The 22,506-nt window shown below is 27.6% G+C and overlaps 1 protein-coding gene across 1 annotated transcript in view; it reads left to right on the top strand.

Moving 5' to 3' along the window:
• The window catches only part of LOC141291065 (complement factor I-like), a 41,652-nt gene extending 22,591 nt beyond the window's left edge, over nucleotides 1-19,061 (top strand). The window contains exons 9-12 of the mRNA XM_073823235.1: nucleotides 3,162-3,265; nucleotides 8,196-8,476; nucleotides 8,884-8,985; nucleotides 18,754-19,061. Of these exons, the coding sequence (XP_073679336.1) occupies nucleotides 3,162-3,265; nucleotides 8,196-8,476; nucleotides 8,884-8,985; nucleotides 18,754-18,971 (705 nt within the window). The 3' untranslated portion in view covers nucleotides 18,972-19,061. The remainder of the gene's footprint in view (nucleotides 1-3,161; nucleotides 3,266-8,195; nucleotides 8,477-8,883; nucleotides 8,986-18,753) is intronic.
• The last annotated feature ends 3,445 nt before the right edge of the window (nucleotides 19,062-22,506 follow it).

Raw genomic sequence — 22,506 nt, 5'->3', positions numbered from 1 at the left:
AAAAAAAAACGTTTCCCTTGCTGTTTTGCGAAATATTTCTTTTTCGAATTGCCTGAAAAACCTTTAGGCGTATTTTCAATTTGCAATTTCAATTTGCACTATTGAAAGGGTTATAGAAACGCAGCATTCGGCGATTAAAAAGTATTGCGAAATGACGGTGTTTCCTTTAACCGATGTTATGCGACTGAACGTAATTTTTTCCTCTTGCGATAAGTCATGGCAACTCATTTTTGTGGTATTTTGTCTATATTTAATCGAATTGATATTGATATTTTAAACGTTTCCATTGCTGTTTTGCGATATATGGGAGCTTTTGCGCAATTGATGCGTTTCCATTAGGCGTATTTTCAATTCACAATTTCAATTTGCGAAATTTAAAGGGTAAAGGAAACGCAGCATTCGGTGAATAAAAAATATTGCGAAATGACAGCGATTCCATTAACCGATGTTATGCGACTGAAACGTTATTTTGTTCCTTTCGCGATAAGTCATGGCAACGGATTTATTATATTTAATCGAATGAGACTTGTAAATGCGAAAAAAAAAAAACGTTTCCACTGCTATTTTGCGAAATATTACTTTTTCGAATTGCCTGAAAAACCACCTCATGTGAGCGTAAAAACATTTTTGCTATAAATGGGAGTTTTTGCACAATTGACACGTTTCCATTAGGCGTATTTTCAATTTGCATTTCAATTTGCGCAATTTAAAGGGTAATGGAAACGCATTCGTCAATTAAAAAGTATTGCAAAATGACAGCGTTTCTATTAACCGATGTTATGCGACTGAAACATTTTTTTCCTCTCGTGATAAGTCAGGGCAACATATTTATTACATTTATTCGAATGTGAGCTGTAAATGCAAAAAAAAAAAAAAAGAAAACATTTCCCTTGCTGTTTTGCGAAATATTTCTTTTTTGAATTGCCTGAAAAACCACCTCATGCAAGAGTAAAAACATTTTTGCGATATATGGGAGTTTTTGTGCAATTGATGCGTTTCCATTAGGCGTATTTTTTTTTAATTCGCTATTTTAATTTGCGCAATTTAAAGGGTAATGGAAACGCAGCATTCGTCAATTAAAAAGTATTGCGAAATGATGGCGTTTCCATTAACCGATTTTATATGACTGAAACATTATTTTTTCCTCTCGCAATAAGTCATGCCAGTGGATTTTTGTGGGATTTTTGTTTAAGCAAATGTGACCTCTAAATGCAAAAAAAAAAATGTTTCCATTGCTGTTTTGCGATATATGGGAGTTTTTGCGCAATTGACGCATTTCCATTAGGTGCATTTTCAATTTCAATTTGCGCAATTTAAAAGGTAAAGGAAACACAGCATTCGTCGAGTAAAAAGGATTGTGAAATGACGGCGTTTCCATTAACCAATGTTATGCAACTGAAACGTTATTTTTCCCTCTTGCGATAAGTCATGGCAACAGATTTTTGTGGGATTTTGGCTATATTTAATCGAATGTGACCTTTAAATGCAGAAAAAAAAAGTTTCCATTGCTGTTTTGAAAAATATTCCTTTTTTGAATTGCCTAAAAAACCACCTCATGCGAGCGTAAAAACATTTTTGCGATATATGGGAGCTTTTATGCAATTGATGCGTTTCCATTAGGTGTATTTTCAATTCGCAATTTTATTTTCCGCAATTTAAAGGGTAATGGAAACGCAGCATTCGTCAATTAAAAAAGTATTGCGAAATGACGGCGTTTCCATTAACCGATGTTATATGACTGAAACGTTATTTTTTCCTCTCACGATAGGTCATGACAACAGATTTATTATATTTAATCGAATGTGACCTGTAAATGTGAAAAAAAAAAACGTTTCCATTGCTGTTTTGCGAAATATTCCTTTTCGAATTGCCTGAGTCATGGCAATAGATTTTTGTGGGATTTTGCCTATATTTAATCGAATGAGACCTCTAAATGCGAAAAAAAAAAAAAAAACGTTTCCATTGCTGTTTTGCGATTTTTCCATTGGAGTTTTTGCGCAATTGACGCATTTCCATTAGGTGTATTTTCAATTTGCAATTTCAATTTGCACAATTTAAAGGGGAATGGAAACACTGGGGAAATGACTGTATGATTTTGAGATCCATCTTTTCACACTGAGGACAACTGAGGGACTCATATGCAACTATTACAGAAGGTTCAAACGCTCACTGATGCTCCAGAAGGAAAAACCATGCATTAAGAGCCGGGGGTGAAAACTTTTGAAATTTTTAAATCAGGGTAAATTTAACTTATTTTGTCTTCTGGGAAACATGCAATTATCTTCTGTAACTTCTGAAGAGCAGTGCTAAATGGTAAAAAAAATATATATATATTTCAAAAGTTTTCACCCCCGGCTCTTAATGCATGGTTTTTCCTTCTGGAGCATCAGTGAGTGTTTGAACCTTCTGTAATAGTTGCATATGAGTCCCTCAGTTGTCCTCAGTGTGAAAAGATGGATCTCAAAATCATACAGTCATTATTGGAAAGGGTTCAAATACACAAAAATGCTAAAAAATCAAAGAATTTGTGCGACCTGAAGGATTTTATCTGAAAAACAGCAGTCAGTTTAAGTGTTCAGGACAAACAAGGAACTCATGAACAACTATCACTAAACAAAAAACACAGCTGTGGATCATTCAGGTAACAACACAGTGTTAAGAATCAAGTGAATGGGGTCATTTTAATAAATACAACTCTTATTTTCTCTGGTGGACTAAACGTCTTCTACGTAAAACATCTTATTCAGGTCAGTACTAAATAAAAAATAACATGCATTTTCTATGATCCCTCTTATTTTGGTCAAATAATGAACATCTTGCAGATTCTGCAAGGTGTATGTAAACTTTTTGACCTCAACTGTTCTGTATATTGAGGAATTAGTTGGTTTACTTACTGTGAAGTTAACTTAACGTAAAAAACTAAATGTTCGAAACGGATGTCATAACAAATGCCAGTAGACCAGGAAGGTTCATTCATAAATTGGTACGACCTTGCCATTACGCTTTGGAAATACAAACTGAAACCCGTAAGAAACACTATTAAAAGTAGGCTAGTCCCAAGAAAAGACATACAACAGCTAGAAAAACACAACAATCCCTGACATATTTGATCAAAGGCCTCAGTTAAATAAAAAAAAAACATCTGCATGTGACTTTTGCAGACTCAGATACAGTGGCAGGTGGCCATTCAGGACGAAGGTTCGATCCACTGCGGAGGAGTGTATTTGGGCGGCTGCTGGGTTTTGACCGCCGCCCACTGCGTCAGGTACAACCAATCACCACACATTTTAATAAACCTGTACTGAAACTCTACAAAAGTGAGTACACCCTTCACATTTCAGCAACCATTTTTGTAAGTCATGGCAACGGATTTATTATATTTAATCGAATGAGACTTGTAAATGCGAAAAAAAAAACGTTTCCACTGCTATTTTGCGAAATATTATTATAAATTTTTCGAATTGCCTGAAAAACCACCTCATGTGAGCGTAAAAACATTTTTGCTATAAATGGGAGTTTTTGCACAATTGACACGTTTCCATTAGGCGTATTTTCAATTTGCATTTCAATTTGCGCAATTTAAAGGGTAATGGAAACGCATTCGTCAATTAAAAAGTATTGCAAAATGACAGCGTTTCCATTAACCGATGTTATGCGACTGAAACATTTTTTTCCTCTCGAGATAATACAGGGCAACAGATTTATTACATTTATTCGAATGTGAGCTGTAAATGCAAAAAAAAAAAAAAAAAAAACGTTTACCTTGCTGTTTTGCGAAATATTTCTTTTTTGAATTGCCTGAAAAACCTTTAGGCGTATTTTCAATTTGCAATTTCAATTTGCACTATTGAAAGGGTTATAGAAACGCAGCATTCGGCGATTAAAAAGTATTGCGGAATGACGGTGTTTCCTTTAACCGATGTTATGCGACTGAACGTAATTTTTTCCTCTTGCGATAAGTCATGGCAACTCATTTTTGTGGTATTTTGTCTATATTTAATCGAATTGATATTGATATTTTAAACGTTTCCATTGCTGTTTTGCGATATATGGGAGCTTTTGCGCAATTGATGCGTTTCCATTAGGCGTATTTTCAATTCACAATTTCAATTTGCGAAATTTAAAGGGTAAAGGAAACGCAGCATTCGGTGAATAAAAAATATTGCGAAATGACAGCGATTCCATTAACCGATGTTATGCGACTGAAACGTTATTTTGTTCCTTTCGCGATAAGTCATGGCAACGGATTTATTATATTTATTCGAATGTGAGCTGTAAATGCAAAAAAAAAAAAAAAACGTTTACCTTGCTGTTTTGCGAAATATTTCTTTTTTGAATTGCCTGAAAAACCACCTCATGCAAGAGTAAAAACATTTTTGCGATATATGGGAGTTTTTGTGCAATTGATGCGTTTCCATTAGGCGTATTTTCAATTCGCTATTTTAATTTGCGCAATTTAAAGGGTAATGGAAACGCAGCATTCGTCAATTAAAAAGTATTGCGAAATGATGGCGTTTCCATTAACAGATGTTATATGACTGAAACATTATTTTTTCCTAAAAAAAAAAAAAAAAAAAAAGTTTCCATTGCTGTTTTGCGATATATGGGAGTTTTTGCGCAATTGACGCATTTCCATTAGGTGTATTTTCAATTTCAATTTGCGCAATTTAAAAGGTAAAGGAAACACAGCATTCGTCGAGTAAAAAGGATTGTGAAATGACGGCGTTTCCATTAACCAATGTTTTGCGACTGAAACGTTATTTTTTTCCTTTTGCGAGAAGTCATGGCAACAGATTTTTGTGGGATTTTGACTATATTTAATCGAATGTGACCTTTAAATGCAGAAAAAAAAAGTTTCCATTGCTGTTTTGAAAAATATTTCTTTTTTGAATTGCCTAAAAAACCACCTCATGCGAGCGTAAAAACATTTTTGCGATATATATATATATTTTTTTACTTTTTACATACACCCTTCACATTTCAGCAGCCATTTTTGTATATCTTCCCTTAAACACTGCAAAAAATGCTTTTCTTACTTAGATGTTTTTGTCTTGTTTCTAGCCAAAATATCTACAAATTCTTAAATCAAGGAGGATTTTCTAGACGAGTACAAATAATTTTCTTGTTTTCAGAAAAAAACAAGCCAAAATTCAGTGATTTTTTCTTAGAACAAGCAATATAATCTGCCAATGGGGTAAGAAAAATAATCTCATTTCAAACAGAAAACAAGATTATTTTTCTTACCCCATTGGCAGATTATTTTGCTTGTTTCAAGCAAAAACACACTTCATTTCGAGTTGTTTTTTCTGAAAATAAGACATTAATTTTTACTCGTCTAGAAAATCCTTCTTGATTTAAGAATTTGTAGATATTTTGGCTGGAAACAAGACAAAAAATCTTAGTAAAAAAAGCATTTTTTGCAGTGAAGGGACTATAGAAATAAAACCATTAATATAATATTAATACATTATACTAAGGTACACTGCAAAAAATGCTTTTCTTACTTAGATTTTTTGTCTTGTTTCCAGTCAAAATATCTAAAAATTCTTGAACCAGGAAGGATTTTCTAGACAAGTAAAAATTTGAGTCTTGTTTTTAGTAAAAACAAGTCAAAATTAGGTGAGTTTTTGCTTAAAACAAGCAAAATAATCTGCCAATGGGGTAAGAAAAATAATCTAGTTGTCTGCTTGAAATAAGATTTTTTTTCTTACCCCATTGGCAGATTATTTTGCTTGTTTTAAGCAAAAACTCACTTAATTTTGACTTGTTTTTTACTAAAAACAAGATAATATTTTTTACTTGTTTAGAAAATCCTTCCTGATTCAAGATTTTTTAGATATTTTGACTGGAAACAAGACAAAAAATCTACGTAAGAAAAGCATTTTTTGCAGTGTATGTTTTCAAGTAGTCAGTGTGCAGCTTGTATAGCAGTATAGATTTACTGTCCTCTGAAAATAACTCAACATACAGCCATTATTGACCAAATAGCTGGCAACAAAAGTGAGTACACCCTAAGAGATAACAGCAGTATGTTGTTTAACCATGAAAAGCCACATGTCCTATTCATCACGTTTATGTTTTTGTCTGCTTGACAGGACCATACAAACTTGTGTATCTTGTATAAGAGCAGTTAAATTAAAGTGCTTTAAGTACAATTCCCTCACACTGACCACTGGATGTTCATCTCATGGCAAAGATTTGAGGATTTGAGAATTGGAATTGTTGCTCTCCACAAAGATGTCCAAGGCTATTAGAGGTTCACTAACACCCTGAAACCGAGTTACACTACAGTGGTCGATGGTTTTCCATTCGGAACAGGCCTCGCAAGGGTCGATCGACGAAGTTTAGCACTCGTTCTGTGCGTCAGGTGCAGAATCTGGCTTCAAAAAACAGATGCATGAGTGCTGCCAGCATTGCTTTAAAGGTTGCAGAAGTAGAAGGTCAGCTTGTCAGTGCTCAGACCATACGCCGCACACTGCAACAAGTCGGTTTGCATAGGCGTCGTCCCAGAATGAAGCCTCATCTGAAGCTGGCTCACAAGAAAGCCCACAAACGGTTTGCTGAAGACAACAAATCCAAGAGCATAAATTACTGAAACCATGTCCTGTGGTCTGATGAGACTATAAGATAAACGTGTTTGGCTCAGATGGTGTCCAGCATGTGTGGCGATGCCCAAGAAAACTGTGTGTTGTCTACAGTCCAGCATGGCGGTGGTAGCATCATGGTCCGGGGCTGCATGAGTGCTGCTGGTTCTGGAGAGCTGATGTTCATTGAGGGAAACATGGATTCCATTATGTACTGTACATTCTGAAGCAGAACATGATGCCTTAACCTCCAGAAACTAGGCCAAAAGGCAGTTTTTCAACATGATAATGATCCCAAACACACCACCAAGATGACAACTGCCTTGCTGAGGAAGCTGAAGCTGAAGGTGATGGAGTGGCCAAGTGTGTCTCCAGACCTGAACCCTATTAAGTTCCTGTGGGTCATCCTCAAGCGTAAGGTGGAGAAGCATCATGTGTCTAACCTCCAGCAGCTCTGTCATTATAGAGGAGTGAATAACAATGGTGCTAACAAAATATATTGACACTTTGGACAAGTTCACTTAGGGTGTACTCACTTTTGTTGCCAGCTATTTTGACAATAGTGGCTGTAAAGTGCCTTGCAAAAGTATTCATACCCCGTCATTTTTTCACATTTTGTTTTGTTGCAGCATTATGTTAAACTGCTTTAAATTACTTTTTTTTCCACATTGATCTATGTCTCATACACCATAATGACAAAGCACAAAACAGGTTTGCAACAGCTTTGCAAATTTATTAGAAAAAAAAAAAAAAATTGCAAAGGATTCCGTTGCATAAGTATTCATACCCTTTTCTGGGACACTCGAAATTTAGCTCAGGAGCATTCATATTGCTTCTAGATGTTCCTACACTTGGAGTGGAGCTAAACTGTGGCAAATTCATTTGAATGAGTCTGATTTAGAAAGGCACACACCTCTCAGAAAAGGTCTAACAGCTGAAAATGCAGATCAGAGCAAAACCCAAGATAACTGCCTGTAGAGCTCAGTGACAGACTTGCGTTAAGGCGATGATCTAGAGAAGAGTTCAGAAACAAATCTGCTGCATTGAAGGTTGACAGAAGCGTTATCCATAATGGAAGACGATTGGAACAACTAGGACTCTAGAAAATGTCCAAGCTGACAGAGATGGAGAGGTGAAAAGGTGAGGCAAAGAATGGCAGATAATTGCCAAATGCAGATGTGCAAAGATGCTCACATCAGACCCAAAAACACTTGAGGCTGTAAAGGTGCTTCAACTATGGACTGAATACTTATGCAATGTACTTATTTAAGTGTTTTACTTTTAATAAATATGTAACATTTGCAAATCTGGTTTTTGCTTTGTCATTATTATGGTGTATGGAGTGTTAATTGATGTGGGGGAAAAAATAATTTAAAGCAGTTTAACATAATGCTGCAACAAAACGTGAATACTTTTGCATGTTGAGTTATTTTCAGAGGACAGTAGATCTATACTGCTATACAAGCTGCACACTGACTACTCTAAAATATATCCAAGTTTCATTTCGATAGAATTGTCCCTTGAGAAGATATACTAAAATGGTTGCTGAAATGCGAGGGGTGTGCTCACTTATGTGACATACTGTATAATGATGTACGATCATGCCTCTAGGCCCAAACCGAAGTCCTTCCGAGTCAAGTTCTCTCTCTGGAGGAAGCTTCGTAGGCAGACAACGACGGACAGCATTCCAGTGAAGAGCATCATTATCCATGAAGACTATAACGCCCAAACCTACGCAAACGACATCGCTTTGGTGCGGCTAGAGGAGATGAATCTTTCAGACAAGTGCATACATGATAATCCGGCGGTCCGAGCCGTCTGTGTGCCCTGGTCCACCCAACAGTTCCAGCCCAACGACACCTGCACCATCTCCGGCTGGGGCCGCAACAAAGGTTAAGCTCTACTTGTTTATCTGTTGATTCACTGAAGAACTTATAGAATTGTGAAACGTCGGTTTGCATTCTTATATTTACATTTGGTCAGAGACAGAGTTGCATTGATGTGGAAGTCACAATTTTTTGCAAACACTAAAAATATTGCATAAAAAATAAGAACGCGCCATGCATTTGTGAAAAAGCATGACGAATGAAAACAATATGTCCTCCAACTAAATGCAAATCATAGTCTGAGGCTAAAATAAATCAGATTCTGAGCCTTTCATCTTTGACAATTCTGTTTCTCAACATTCTAAATCCAACTGCGTTCGGCTGTCACATTTCTAATGTTGGTGTTTGTGTGAATTGGACTCTAGTGGTGTTGAAGTTGAGGTCTTATTGTCTCTCTGTCTGTTTGTTTGAAGAGGGGATGTCAGCGCTGATTCTAAAATGGGCAAACGTGACGATTATCAGCGACTGCCAGAATTATTACAAGAACCGCTTCCTCCCTGGAATGGAGTGTGCAGGTACTGTATGTGTTTGTATGTTTAGTCTTTAAGTCTACATGATCATACACAACATATAACGCTATTGGAATTTGAACTACATGTTTCCTAGTTGGAAATTGGACATGAATGGTCTCTCAAGTTGTGTTTACAACTTTATTCTTGAAATATTGACTTAATTCTCGAAATATTATGACTTTATTCTCGTAACATTTCGACTTTATTCTCGAAATATTATGACTTCATCCTCAAAATATTACTACTTTATTCTCAAAATATTATTACTTTATTCTCGAAAATTTTTATTACTTTATTCTCAAAATATTATGACTTTATTCTTAAAATATTATGACTTTAGTCTCAAAATATTTAAAATGTATTTGCAAAATATTATGACTTTATTCTCAAAATATTGACTTTATTCTCATAATATTTTGACTTTATTCTCGAAATATTTCAACTTTATTCTCGTAATATTTTGACTTTATTCTCGAAATATTTCAACTTTATTCTCATAATATTTCGACTTTATTCTCGTAATATTTTGACTTTATTCTCGTAATATTTTGACTTTATTCTCATAATATTTCGACTTTATTCTCGTAATATTTTGACTTTATTCTCGTAATATTTTGACTTTATTCTCATAATATTTTGACTTTATTCTCATAATATTTCAACTTTATTCTCGTAATAGTTTGACTTTAGTCTCATAATATTTCAACTTTATTCACGTAATATTTTGACTTTATTCTCGTAATAGTTTGACTTTATTCTCGTAATAGTTTGACTTTATTCTCATAATATTTCAACTTTATTCTCATAATATTTCAACTTTATTCTCATAATATTTCGACTTTATTCTCGTAATATTTTGACTTTATTCTCGTAATATTTTGACTTTATTCTCATAATATTTCAACTTTATTCTCATAATATTTCGACTTTATTCTCGTAATATTTTGACTTTATTCTCATAATATTTCAACTTTATTCTCATAATATTTTGACTTTATTCTCGTAATAGTTTGACTTTATTCTCGTAATAGTTTGACTTTATTCTCATAATATTTCAACTTTATTCTCATAATATTTTGACTTTATTCTCGTAATATTTCAACTTTATTCTCATAATATTTTGACTTTATTCTCATGATATTTGACTTTATTCTCATGATATTTGACTTTATTATCATAATATTTTGACTTTATTCTCGTAATATTTTGACTTTATTCTCATAATATTTTGACTTTATTCTCGTAATATTTAAACTTTATTCTCATAATATTTTGACTTTATTCTCATAATATTTTAAATTTATTCTCGTAATATTTTGACTTTATTCTCGTAATATTTTGACTTTATTCTCGTAATATTTTGACTTTATTCTCGTAATATTTCAACTTTATTCTCATAATATTTTGACTTTATTCTCATGATATTTGACTTTATTCTCATAATATTTTGACTTTATTCTCGTAATATTTTGACTTTACTCTCATAATATTTTGACTTTATTCTCGTAATATTTCAACTTTATTCTCATAATATTTTGACTTTATTCTCATGATATTTGACTTTATTCTCATAATATTTTGACTTTATTCTCGTAATATTTTGACTTTATTCTCGTAATATTTTGACTTTATTCTCGTAATATTTTGACTTTATTCTCATAATATTTTGACTTTATTCTCGTAATATTTCAACTTTATTCTCATAATATTTTGACTTTATTCTCATGATATTTGACTTTATTCTCATAATATTTTGACTTTATTCTCGTAATATTTTGACTTTATTCTCGTAATATTTTGACTTTATTCTCGTAATATTTTGACTTTATTCTCGTAATATTTTGACTTTATTCTCGTAATATTTTGACTTTATTCTCGTAATATTTTGACTTTATTCTCGTAATATTTTGACTTTATTCTCGTAATATTTTGACTTTATTCTCGTAATATTTTGACTTTATTCTCGTAATATTTTGACTTTATTCTCATGATATTTGACTTTATTCTCAAAATATTATTACTTTATTCTCGAAAATTTTTATTACTTTATTCTCAAAATATTATGACTTTATTCTCAAAATATTATGACTTTAGTCTCAAAATATTTAAAATGTATTTGCAAAATATTATGACTTTATTCTCAAAATATTGACTTTATTCTCATAATATTTTGACTTTATTCTCGAAATATTTCAACTTTATTCTCGTAATATTTTGACTTTATTCTCGAAATATTTCAACTTTATTCTCATAATATTTCGACTTTATTCTCGTAATATTTTGACTTTATTCTCGTAATATTTTGACTTTATTCTCATAATATTTCGACTTTATTCTCGTAATATTTTGACTTTATTCTCGTAATATTTTGACTTTATTCTCATAATATTTTGACTTTATTCTCATAATATTTCAACTTTATTCTCGTAATAGTTTGACTTTAGTCTCATAATATTTCAACTTTATTCACGTAATATTTTGACTTTATTCTCGTAATAGTTTGACTTTATTCTCGTAATAGTTTGACTTTATTCTCATAATATTTCAACTTTATTCTCATAATATTTCAACTTTATTCTCATAATATTTCGACTTTATTCTCGTAATATTTTGACTTTATTCTCGTAATATTTTGACTTTATTCTCATAATATTTCAACTTTATTCTCATAATATTTCGACTTTATTCTCGTAATATTTTGACTTTATTCTCATAATATTTCAACTTTATTCTCATAATATTTTGACTTTATTCTCGTAATAGTTTGACTTTATTCTCGTAATAGTTTGACTTTATTCTCATAATATTTCAACTTTATTCTCATAATATTTTGACTTTATTCTCGTAATATTTCAACTTTATTCTCATAATATTTTGACTTTATTCTCATGATATTTGACTTTATTCTCATGATATTTGACTTTATTATCATAATATTTTGACTTTATTCTCGTAATATTTTGACTTTATTCTCATAATATTTTGACTTTATTCTCGTAATATTTAAACTTTATTCTCATAATATTTTGACTTTATTCTCATAATATTTTAAATTTATTCTCGTAATATTTTGACTTTATTCTCGTAATATTTTGACTTTATTCTCGTAATATTTTGACTTTATTCTCGTAATATTTCAACTTTATTCTCATAATATTTTGACTTTATTCTCATGATATTTGACTTTATTCTCATAATATTTTGACTTTATTCTCGTAATATTTTGACTTTACTCTCATAATATTTTGACTTTATTCTCGTAATATTTCAACTTTATTCTCATAATATTTTGACTTTATTCTCATGATATTTGACTTTATTCTCATAATATTTTGACTTTATTCTCGTAATATTTTGACTTTATTCTCGTAATATTTTGACTTTATTCTCGTAATATTTTGACTTTATTCTCATAATATTTTGACTTTATTCTCGTAATATTTCAACTTTATTCTCATAATATTTTGACTTTATTCTCATGATATTTGACTTTATTCTCATAATATTTTGACTTTATTCTCGTAATATTTTGACTTTATTCTCGTAATATTTTGACTTTATTCTCGTAATATTTTGACTTTATTCTCGTAATATTTTGACTTTATTCTCGTAATATTTTGACTTTATTCTCGTAATATTTTGACTTTATTCTCGTAATATTTTGACTTTATTCTCATAATATTTTGACTTTATTCTCGTAATATTTTGAATTTATTCTCGTAATATTTTGACTTTATTCTCGTAATATTTTGACTTTATTCTCATAATATTTTGACTTTATTCTCGTAATATTTCAACTTTATTCTTGTAATATTTTGACTTTATTCTCATAATATTTTGACTTTATTCTCGTAATATTTTTACTTTATTCTCGTAATATTTCAACTTTATTCTTGTAATATTTTGACTTTATTCTCATAATATTTTGACTTTATTCTCGTAATATTTTTACTTTATTCTCGTAATATTTTTACTTTATTCTCATAATATTTCAACTTTATTCTCGTAATATTTTGACTTTATTCTCGTAATATTTCGACTTTATTCTTGTAATATTTTGACTTTATTCTCATAATATTTTGACTTTATTCTCGTAATATTTCAACTTTATTCTTGTAATATTTTGACTTTATTCTCATAATATTTTGACTTTATTCTCGTAATATTTTGACTTTATTCTCATAATATTTTGACTTTATTCTCGTAATATTTTTACTTTACTCTCATAATATTTTGAATTTATTCTCATAATATTTTGACTTTATTCTCGTAATATTTTTACTTTATTCTCATAATATTTTGAATTTATTCTCATAATATTTCAACTTTATTCTCGTAATATTTTGACTTTATTCTCATAATATTTTGAATTTATTCTCATAATATTTCAACTTTATTCTCATAATATTTTGACTTTATTCTCATAATATTTTGAATTTATTCTCGTAATATTTTGACTTTACTCTCATAATATTTTGAATTTATACTCATAATATTTTGACTTTATTCTCGTAATATTTTGACTTTACTCTCATAATATTTTTAATTTATTCTCATAATATTTTGACTTTATTCTCGTAATATTTTTACTTCATTCTCATAATATTTTGAATTTATTCTCATAATATTTCAACTTTATTCTCATAATATTTTGACTTTATTCTCATAATATTTTGAATTTATTCTCGTAATATTTTGACTTTACTCTCGTAATATTTTTACTTTATTCTCATAATATTTTGAATTTATTCTCATAATATTTTGACTTTATTCTTGTAATATTTTGACTTTACTCTCATAATATTTTGAATTTATTCTCATAATATTTCAACTTTATTCTCATAATATTTTGACTTTATTCTCATAATATTTTGAATTTATTCTCATAATATTTCAACTTTATTCTCATAATATTTTGAATTTATTCTCATAATATTTTGACTTTATTCTCATAATATTTTGAATTTATTCTCGTAATATTTTGACTTTATTCTCATAATATTTTGAATTTATTCTCATAATATTTTGACTTTATTCTCATAATATTTTTACTTTATTCTCATAATATTTTGAATTTATTCTCGTAATATTTTGACTTTATTCTCGTAATATTTTGAATTTATTCTCATAATATTTTGACTTTATTCTCGTAATATTTTTACTTTACTCTCATAATATTTTTAATTTATTCTCATAATATTTTGACTTTATTCTCGTAATATTTTTACTTCATTCTCATAATATTTTGAATTTATTCTCATAATATTTCAACTTTATTCTCATAATATTTTGACTTTATTCTCATAATATTTTGAATTTATTCTCGTAATATTTTGACTTTATTCTCATAATATTTTGACTTTATTCTCGTAATATTTTTACTTTATTCTCATAATATTTTGAATTTATTCTCATAATATTTTTACTTTATTCTCATAATATTTTGAATTTATTCTCGTAATATTTTGACTTTATTCTCGTAATATTTTGAATTTATTCTCATAATATTTTGACTTTATTCTCGTAATATTTTTACTTTACTCTCATAATATTTTTAATTTATTCTCATAATATTTTGACTTTATTCTCGTAATATTTTTACTTCATTCTCATAATATTTTGAATTTATTCTCATAATATTTCAACTTTATTCTCATAATATTTTGACTTTATTCTCATAATATTTTGAATTTATTCTCGTAATATTTTGACTTTATTCTCATAATATTTTGACTTTATTCTCGTAATATTTTTACTTTATTCTCATAATATTTTGAATTTATTCTCATAATATTTTGACTTTATTCTTGTAATATTTTGACTTTATTCTTGTAATATTTCAACTTTATTCTCATAATATTTTGACTTTATTCTCATAATATTTTGACTTTATTCTCATAATATTTCAACTTTATTCTCATAATATTTTGACTTTATTCTCATAATATTTTTACTTTATTTACGTAATATTTTGACTTTATTCTCATAATATTTCGACTTTATTCTCATAATATTTTGACTTTATTCTCATAATATTTTTACTTTATTTACGTAATATTTTGACTTTATTCTCATAATATTTCGACTTTATTCTCGTAATATTTTGACTTTATTATCATAATATTTTGACTTCATTCTCATAATATTTTGACTTTATTCTCATAATATTTTTACTTTATTCTCATAATATTTCGACTTTATTCTCATAATATTTTGACTTTATTCTCGTAATATTTCAACTTTATTCTCATAATATTTTGACTTTATTCTCGTAATATTTTGACTTTATTCTCGTAATATTTCAACTTTATTCTCATAATATTTTGAATTTATTCTCATAATATTTTGACTTTATTCTCGTAATATTTTGACTTTATTCTCGTAATATTTCAACTTTATTCTCATAATATTTTGACTTTATTCTCATAATATTTCAACTTTATTCTCATAATATTTTGACTTTATTCTCATAATATTTCAACTTTATTCTCATAATATTTTGACTTTATTCTCATGATATTTGACTTTATTCTCATGATATTTGACTTTATTCTCATGATATTTGACTTTATTCTCGTAATATTTTGACTTTATTCTCGTAATATTTCAACTTTATTCTCATAATATTTTGACTTTATTCTCATAATATTTCAACTTTATTCTCATAATATTTTGACTTTATTCTCATGATATTTGACTTTATTCTCATGATATTTGACTTTATTCTCATAATATTTTGACTTTATTCTCGTAATATTTTGACTTTATTCTCATAATATTTTGACTTTATTCTCGTAATATTTAAACTTTATTCTCATAATATTTTGACTTTATTCTCATAATATTTTAAATTTATTCTCGTAATATTTTGACTTTATTCTCGTAATATTTTGACTTTATTCTCGTAATATTTTGACTTTATTCTCGTAATATTTCAACTTTATTCTCATAATATTTTGACTTTATTCTCATGATATTTGACTTTATTCTCATAATATTTTGACTTTATTCTCGTAATATTTTGACTTTACTCTCATAATATTTTGACTTTATTCTCGTAATATTTCAACTTTATTCTCATAATATTTTGACTTTATTCTCATGATATTTGACTTTATTCTCATAATATTTTGACTTTATTCTCGTAATATTTTGACTTTATTCTCGTAATATTTTGACTTTATTCTCGTAATATTTTGACTTTATTCTCATAATATTTTGACTTTATTCTCGTAATATTTCAACTTTATTCTCATAATATTTTGACTTTATTCTCATGATATTTGACTTTATTCTCATAATATTTTGACTTTATTCTCGTAATATTTTGACTTTATTCTCGTAATATTTTGACTTTATTCTCGTAATATTTTGACTTTATTCTCGTAATATTTTGACTTTATTCTCATAATATTTTGACTTTATTCTCGTAATATTTTGACTTTATTCTCGTAATATTTTGACTTTATTCTCATAATATTTTGACTTTATTCTCGTAATATTTTGAATTTATTCTCGTAATATTTTGACTTTACTCTCATAATATTTTGACTTTATTCTCGTAATATTTTTACTTTATTCTCGTAATATTTTTACTTTATTCTCATAATATTTCAACTTTATTCTCGTAATATTTTGACTTTATTCTCGTAATATTTCGACTTTATTCTTGTAATATTTTGACTTTATTCTCATAATATTTTGACTTTATTCTCGTAATATTTCAACTTTATTCTTGTAATATTTTGACTTTATTCTCATAATATTTTGACTTTATTCTCGTAATATTTTGACTTTATTCTCATAATATTTTGACTTTATTCTCGTAATATTTTTACTTTACTCTCATAATATTTTGAATTTATTCTCATAATATTTTGACTTTATTCTCGTAATATTTTTACTTTATTCTCATAATATTTTGAATTTATTCTCATAATATTTCAACTTTATTCTCGTAATATTTTGACTTTATTCTCATAATATTTTGAATTTATTCTCATAATATTTCAACTTTATTCTCATAATATTTTGACTTCATTCTCATAATATTTTGAATTTATTCTCGTAATATTTTTACTTTACTCTCATAATATTTTGAATTTATTCTCATAATATTTTGACTTTATTCTCGTAATATTTTGACTTTACTCTCATAATATTTTTAATTTATTCTCATAATATTTTGACTTTATTCTCGTAATATTTTTACTTCATTCTCATAATATTTTGAATTTATTCTCATAATATTTCAACTTTATTCTCATAATATTTTGACTTTATTCTCATAATATTTTGAATTTATTCTCGTAATATTTTGACTTTACTCTCGTAATATTTTTACTTTATTCTCATAATATTTTGAATTTATTCTCATAATATTTTGACTTTATTCTTGTAATATTTTGACTTTACTCTCATAATATTTTGAATTTATTCTCATAATATTTCAACTTTATTCTCATAATATTTTGACTTTATTCTCATAATATTTTGAATTTATTCTCATAATATTTCAACTTTATTCTCATAATATTTTGACTTTATTCTCATAATATTTTGAATTTATTCTCATAATATTTTGACTTTATTCTCATAATATTTTGAATTTATTCTCGTAATATTTTGACTTTATTCTCATAATATTTTGAATTTATTCTCATAATATTTTGACTTTATTCTCATAATATTTTTACTTTATTCTCATAATATTTTGAATTTATTCTCGTAATATTTTGACTTTATTCTCGTAATATTTTGAATTTATTCTCATAATATTTTGACTTTATTCTCGTAATATTTTTACTTTACTCTCATAATATTTTTAATTTATTCTCATAATATTTTGACTTTATTCTCGTAATATTTTTACTTCATTCTCATAATATTTTGAATTTATTCTCATAATATTTCAACTTTATTCTCATAATATTTTGACTTTATTCTCATAATATTTTGAATTTATTCTCGTAATATTTTGACTTTATTCTCATAATATTTTGACTTTATTCTCGTAATATTTTTTACTTTATTCTCATAATATTTTGACTTTATTCTCATAATATTTTGACTTTATTCTCATAATATTTTGACTTTATTCTTGTAATATTTCAACTTTATTCTCATAATATTTTGACTTTATTCTCATAATATTTCAACTTTATTCTCATAATATTTTGACTTTATTCTCATAATATTTTTACTTTATTTACGTAATATTTTGACTTTATTCTCATAATATTTCGACTTTATTCTCATAATATTTTGACTTTATTCTCATAATATTTTTACTTTATTTACGTAATATTTTGACTTTATTCTCATAATATTTCGACTTTATTCTCGTAATATTTTGACTTTATTATCATAATATTTTGACTTCATTCTCATAATATTTTGACTTTATTCTCGTAATATTTTTACTTTATTCTCATAATATTTCGACTTTATTCTCGTAATATTTTGACTTTATTCTCATAATATTTCGACTTTATTCTCATAATATTTCGACTTTATTCTCATAATATTTCGACTTTATTCTCATAATATTTCGACTTTATTCTCATAATATTTCAACTTTATTCTCTTGTTTTTCTGAAAACAAAAAATTGTTATTCGTCTAGAAAATCCTTTTTGATTTAAGACTTCTTTGATATTTTGGCTGGAAACAAGACAAAAATCTAATTAAGAAAAGCATTTTTTGCAGTGCATGTGTTAAGTGAGTGTTTGTTGACCTGTTCCTGTGCTGTCATTGGTTGTTCTCGGTGTCAGGTGACCTGGAGGGGAAGGTGGACTCGTGTCAGGGTGACTCCGGAGGGCCGCTGGTGTGCAAAGACGCGTCTGGTTTGTCGTACGTGTGGGGAATAGTGAGCTGGGGTGATAAATGTGGCGAACCCAACTATCCTGGTGTCTACACTAAAGTGGCACATTATTTCGACTGGATCCGCTTCCACACAGGCTGGCCAGCCGTTACTAAATTTAACCAGTGAAATATAGGAACAGACCAGTTTGCGTCTGTTGATTGATGTTACTGTATGTGCTATTTGTATGTTGCTATTAAAAAGCTGATTATCAAGCAATTCTCCTTTTTGTTTCAATTTGTGATGTTTCTGAGAAATTCCCACTGCAGACATTTCTGATATGAAATCAGATTTTAAGCCATATAAATGTTGTTTGCAAACCTGGATTGTGTATAGTTTTTTAACCGATGCAAACATGAATGCATTCTGTAGTCACAAAAACTAGCAAAATTCAGACCAAATGCAGATAAACGTGAGATTAAATTTCAAAAGCATTTCAAATAAATTTTCGCTCTGTGAAAATTCATTGTTGTTCTACCCAGTTAACAAAATATATTTTCAGAACATTTTGCCAACGTTCTCTTTATGTTTTGAAAATGTTATTTTGGAATGTTCACTTTATTCTCGTAATTTCGACGTTATTCTTGAAATATGACGTTATTCTCGTAATATTTTGAATTTATTCTCGTAATTTGTACTCGCTCTTGTACTTTATTCTCAAAATATTATGACTTTATTTTTCCTAATTTCGACTTTATTCTCGTAATATTTCGACTTTATTCTCGTAATTTCAACGTTATTCTCGAAATATGATGTCATTTTCGTAATATTTAGAATTTATTCTCGTAATTTGTACTCGCTCTTGTACTTTATTCTCAAAATATTATGACTTTATTTTTCCTAATTTCGACTTTATTCTCGTAATATTTCGACTTTATTCTCGTAATTTCAACGTTATTCTCGAAATATGATGTCATTTTCGTAATATTTAGAATTTATTCTCGTAATTTGTACTCGCTCTTGTACTTTATTCTCAAAATATTATGAACTTTATTTTTCCTAATTTCGACTTTATTCTCGTAATATTTCGACTTTATTCTCGTAATTTCAACGTTATTCTCGAAATATGATGTCATTTTCGTAATATTTAGAATTTATTCTCGTAATTTGTACTCGCTCTTGTACTTTATTCTCAAAATATTATGACTTTATTTTTCCTAATTTCGACTTTATTCTCGTAATATTTCGACTTTATTCTCGTAATTTCAACGTTATTCTTGAAATATGACGTTATTCTCGTAATATTTTGAATTTATTCTCGTAATTTGTACTCGCTCTTGTACTTTATTCTCAAAATATTATGACTTTATTTTTCCTAATTTCGACTTTATTCTCGTAATATTTCGACTTTATTCTCGTAATTTCAACGTTATTCTCGAAATATGATGTCATTTTCGTAATATTTAGAATTTATTCTCGTAATTTGTACTCGCTCTTGTACTTTATTCTCAAAATATTATGACTTTATTTTTCCTAATTTCGACTTTATTCTCGTAATATTTCGACTTTATTCTCGTAATTTCAACGTTATTCTTGAAATATGACGTTATTCTCGTAATATTTTGAATTTATTCTCGTAATTTGTACTCGCTCTTGTACTTTATTCTCAAAATATTATGACTTTATTTTTCCTAATTTCGACTTTATTCTCGTAATATTTCGACTTTATTCTCGTAATTTCAACGTTATTCTCGAAATATGATGTCATTTTCGTAATATTTAGAATTTATTCTCGTAATTTGTACTCGCTCTTGTACTTTATTCTCAAAATATTACGAACTTTATTTTTCCTAATTTCGACTTTATTCTCGTAATATTTCGACTTTAATCTTGAAATTTCAGCGTTATTCTCGAAACATTTTGACTTTATTCTCGTAATATTTAGACTTTATTTTCGGAATTTCGACTTTATTCTCGAAACATTGACTATTCTTGTAAAATTTATATTTTATTCTCAAAACATTTCAACATTTCAACTTTATTCTCGTAATATTTCAACTTTATTCTCATAATTTTGACTTTATTCTCAAAATATTAGAAACTTTATTTTAGTAATTTTGACTTTATTCTTGTAATATTTCGACTTTATTCTCGAAACATTTTGACTACTCGTAATATTTAGATTTCATTCACGAAACATTTCAACGTTTCAACCTTATTCTCAAAATATTACGACTTTATTTTCATAATTTCAACTTTATTCTCAAAATATTACGACTTTATTTTTCATAATTTCAACTTTATTCTCAAAATATTATGACTTTATTTTAATAATTTTGACTTTATTCTTGTAATATTTCAACTTTATTCTCGTAATTTCAACTTTATTCTCAAAATATTACGACTTTATTTTCATAATTTTGACTTTATTCTCATAATATTTCGACTTTATTTTCATAATTTTGACTTTATTCTCAAAATATTAGAAACTTTATTTTAGTAATTTTGACTTTATTCTTGTAATATTTTTCGACTTTATTCTCGAAACATTTTGACTACTCGTAATATTTAGATTTCATTCAGGAAACATTTCAACGTTTCAACCTTATTCTCAAAATATTACGACTTTATTTTTCATAATTTCAACTTTATTCTCAAAATATTACGACTTTATTTTTCATAATTTCAACTTTATTCTCAAAATATTATGACTTTATTTTAATAATTTTGACTTTATTCTTGTAATATTTCAACTTTATTCTCGTAATTTCAACTTTATTCTCAAAATATTATTTTATTTTCATAATTTTGACTTTATTCTCATAATATTTCGACTTTATTTTCGTAATTTTGACTTTATTCTCGAAACATTTTGACTATTCACGTAATATTTAGATTTTATTCACGAAACATTTCAACATTTCAACTTTATTCTCAAAATATTTAGACTTTATTTTCGTAATTTCAACTTTATTCTCAAAATATTACTTTATTTTCATAATTTCGACTTTATTCTCGTAATTTCAACTTTATTCTCAAAATATTACGACTTTATTTTGTAATTTCAACTTTATTCTAAACATTTAGACTCTGTTCTCGTAATATTTTGACTTTATTTTCAAAATATTGTGACTTTATTCTTGAAATACTTCAACTTTATTTTTTGTAATTTTCTATTTTATTTTTGAAACATTTCGACTTTATTTTCAAACATTCTGACTTTATTCTATTAATATTTTGACTTTATTTTGGTAATTTTGACTTTTTTCTCAAAATATATTATGTTTATTCTTGTAATATTTCAACTTTATTCTTGTAGTTTCGACTTTATTCACGAAACACTTCAACTTTATTCTCAAAACATGTTGACATTATTCTTGTAATATTTTGACTTCATTCTTGGAATATTTGGACTTTGTTCTCGTAATTTTGACTTTATTCACAAAATATTACGACTTTAATCTCATAATCTTAGTTTTTTTTTTTTTTACGTGGCACTAAAACGTCATCGTACGTTCAGACATACGGACAGACAAAAGGCTATTTAAGGGAATCTGGACAATTTCAAGCATGCTTTCTTGGTTAATGGACTACCATGTTTAGTTCATAGAAAGAACAGGTTGAGGTGGTGATGCATCAAAGTTTTTAGGATTAAGAAAAATGTTCCTTCACTTATGCACTTGGTGGTTTCAGTTTCTCTGACAAGATTTCTTTTTTAGTAGGT

Source organism: Garra rufa, chromosome 18 (genome assembly GCF_049309525.1).
Source record: "Garra rufa chromosome 18, GarRuf1.0, whole genome shotgun sequence".
In the NCBI taxonomy this organism is placed as follows: Eukaryota; Metazoa; Chordata; class Actinopteri; order Cypriniformes; family Cyprinidae; genus Garra; species Garra rufa.
Note: the sequence above shows the minus strand (reverse complement) of the source record. Positions and strands in the feature narration are given on the sequence as shown.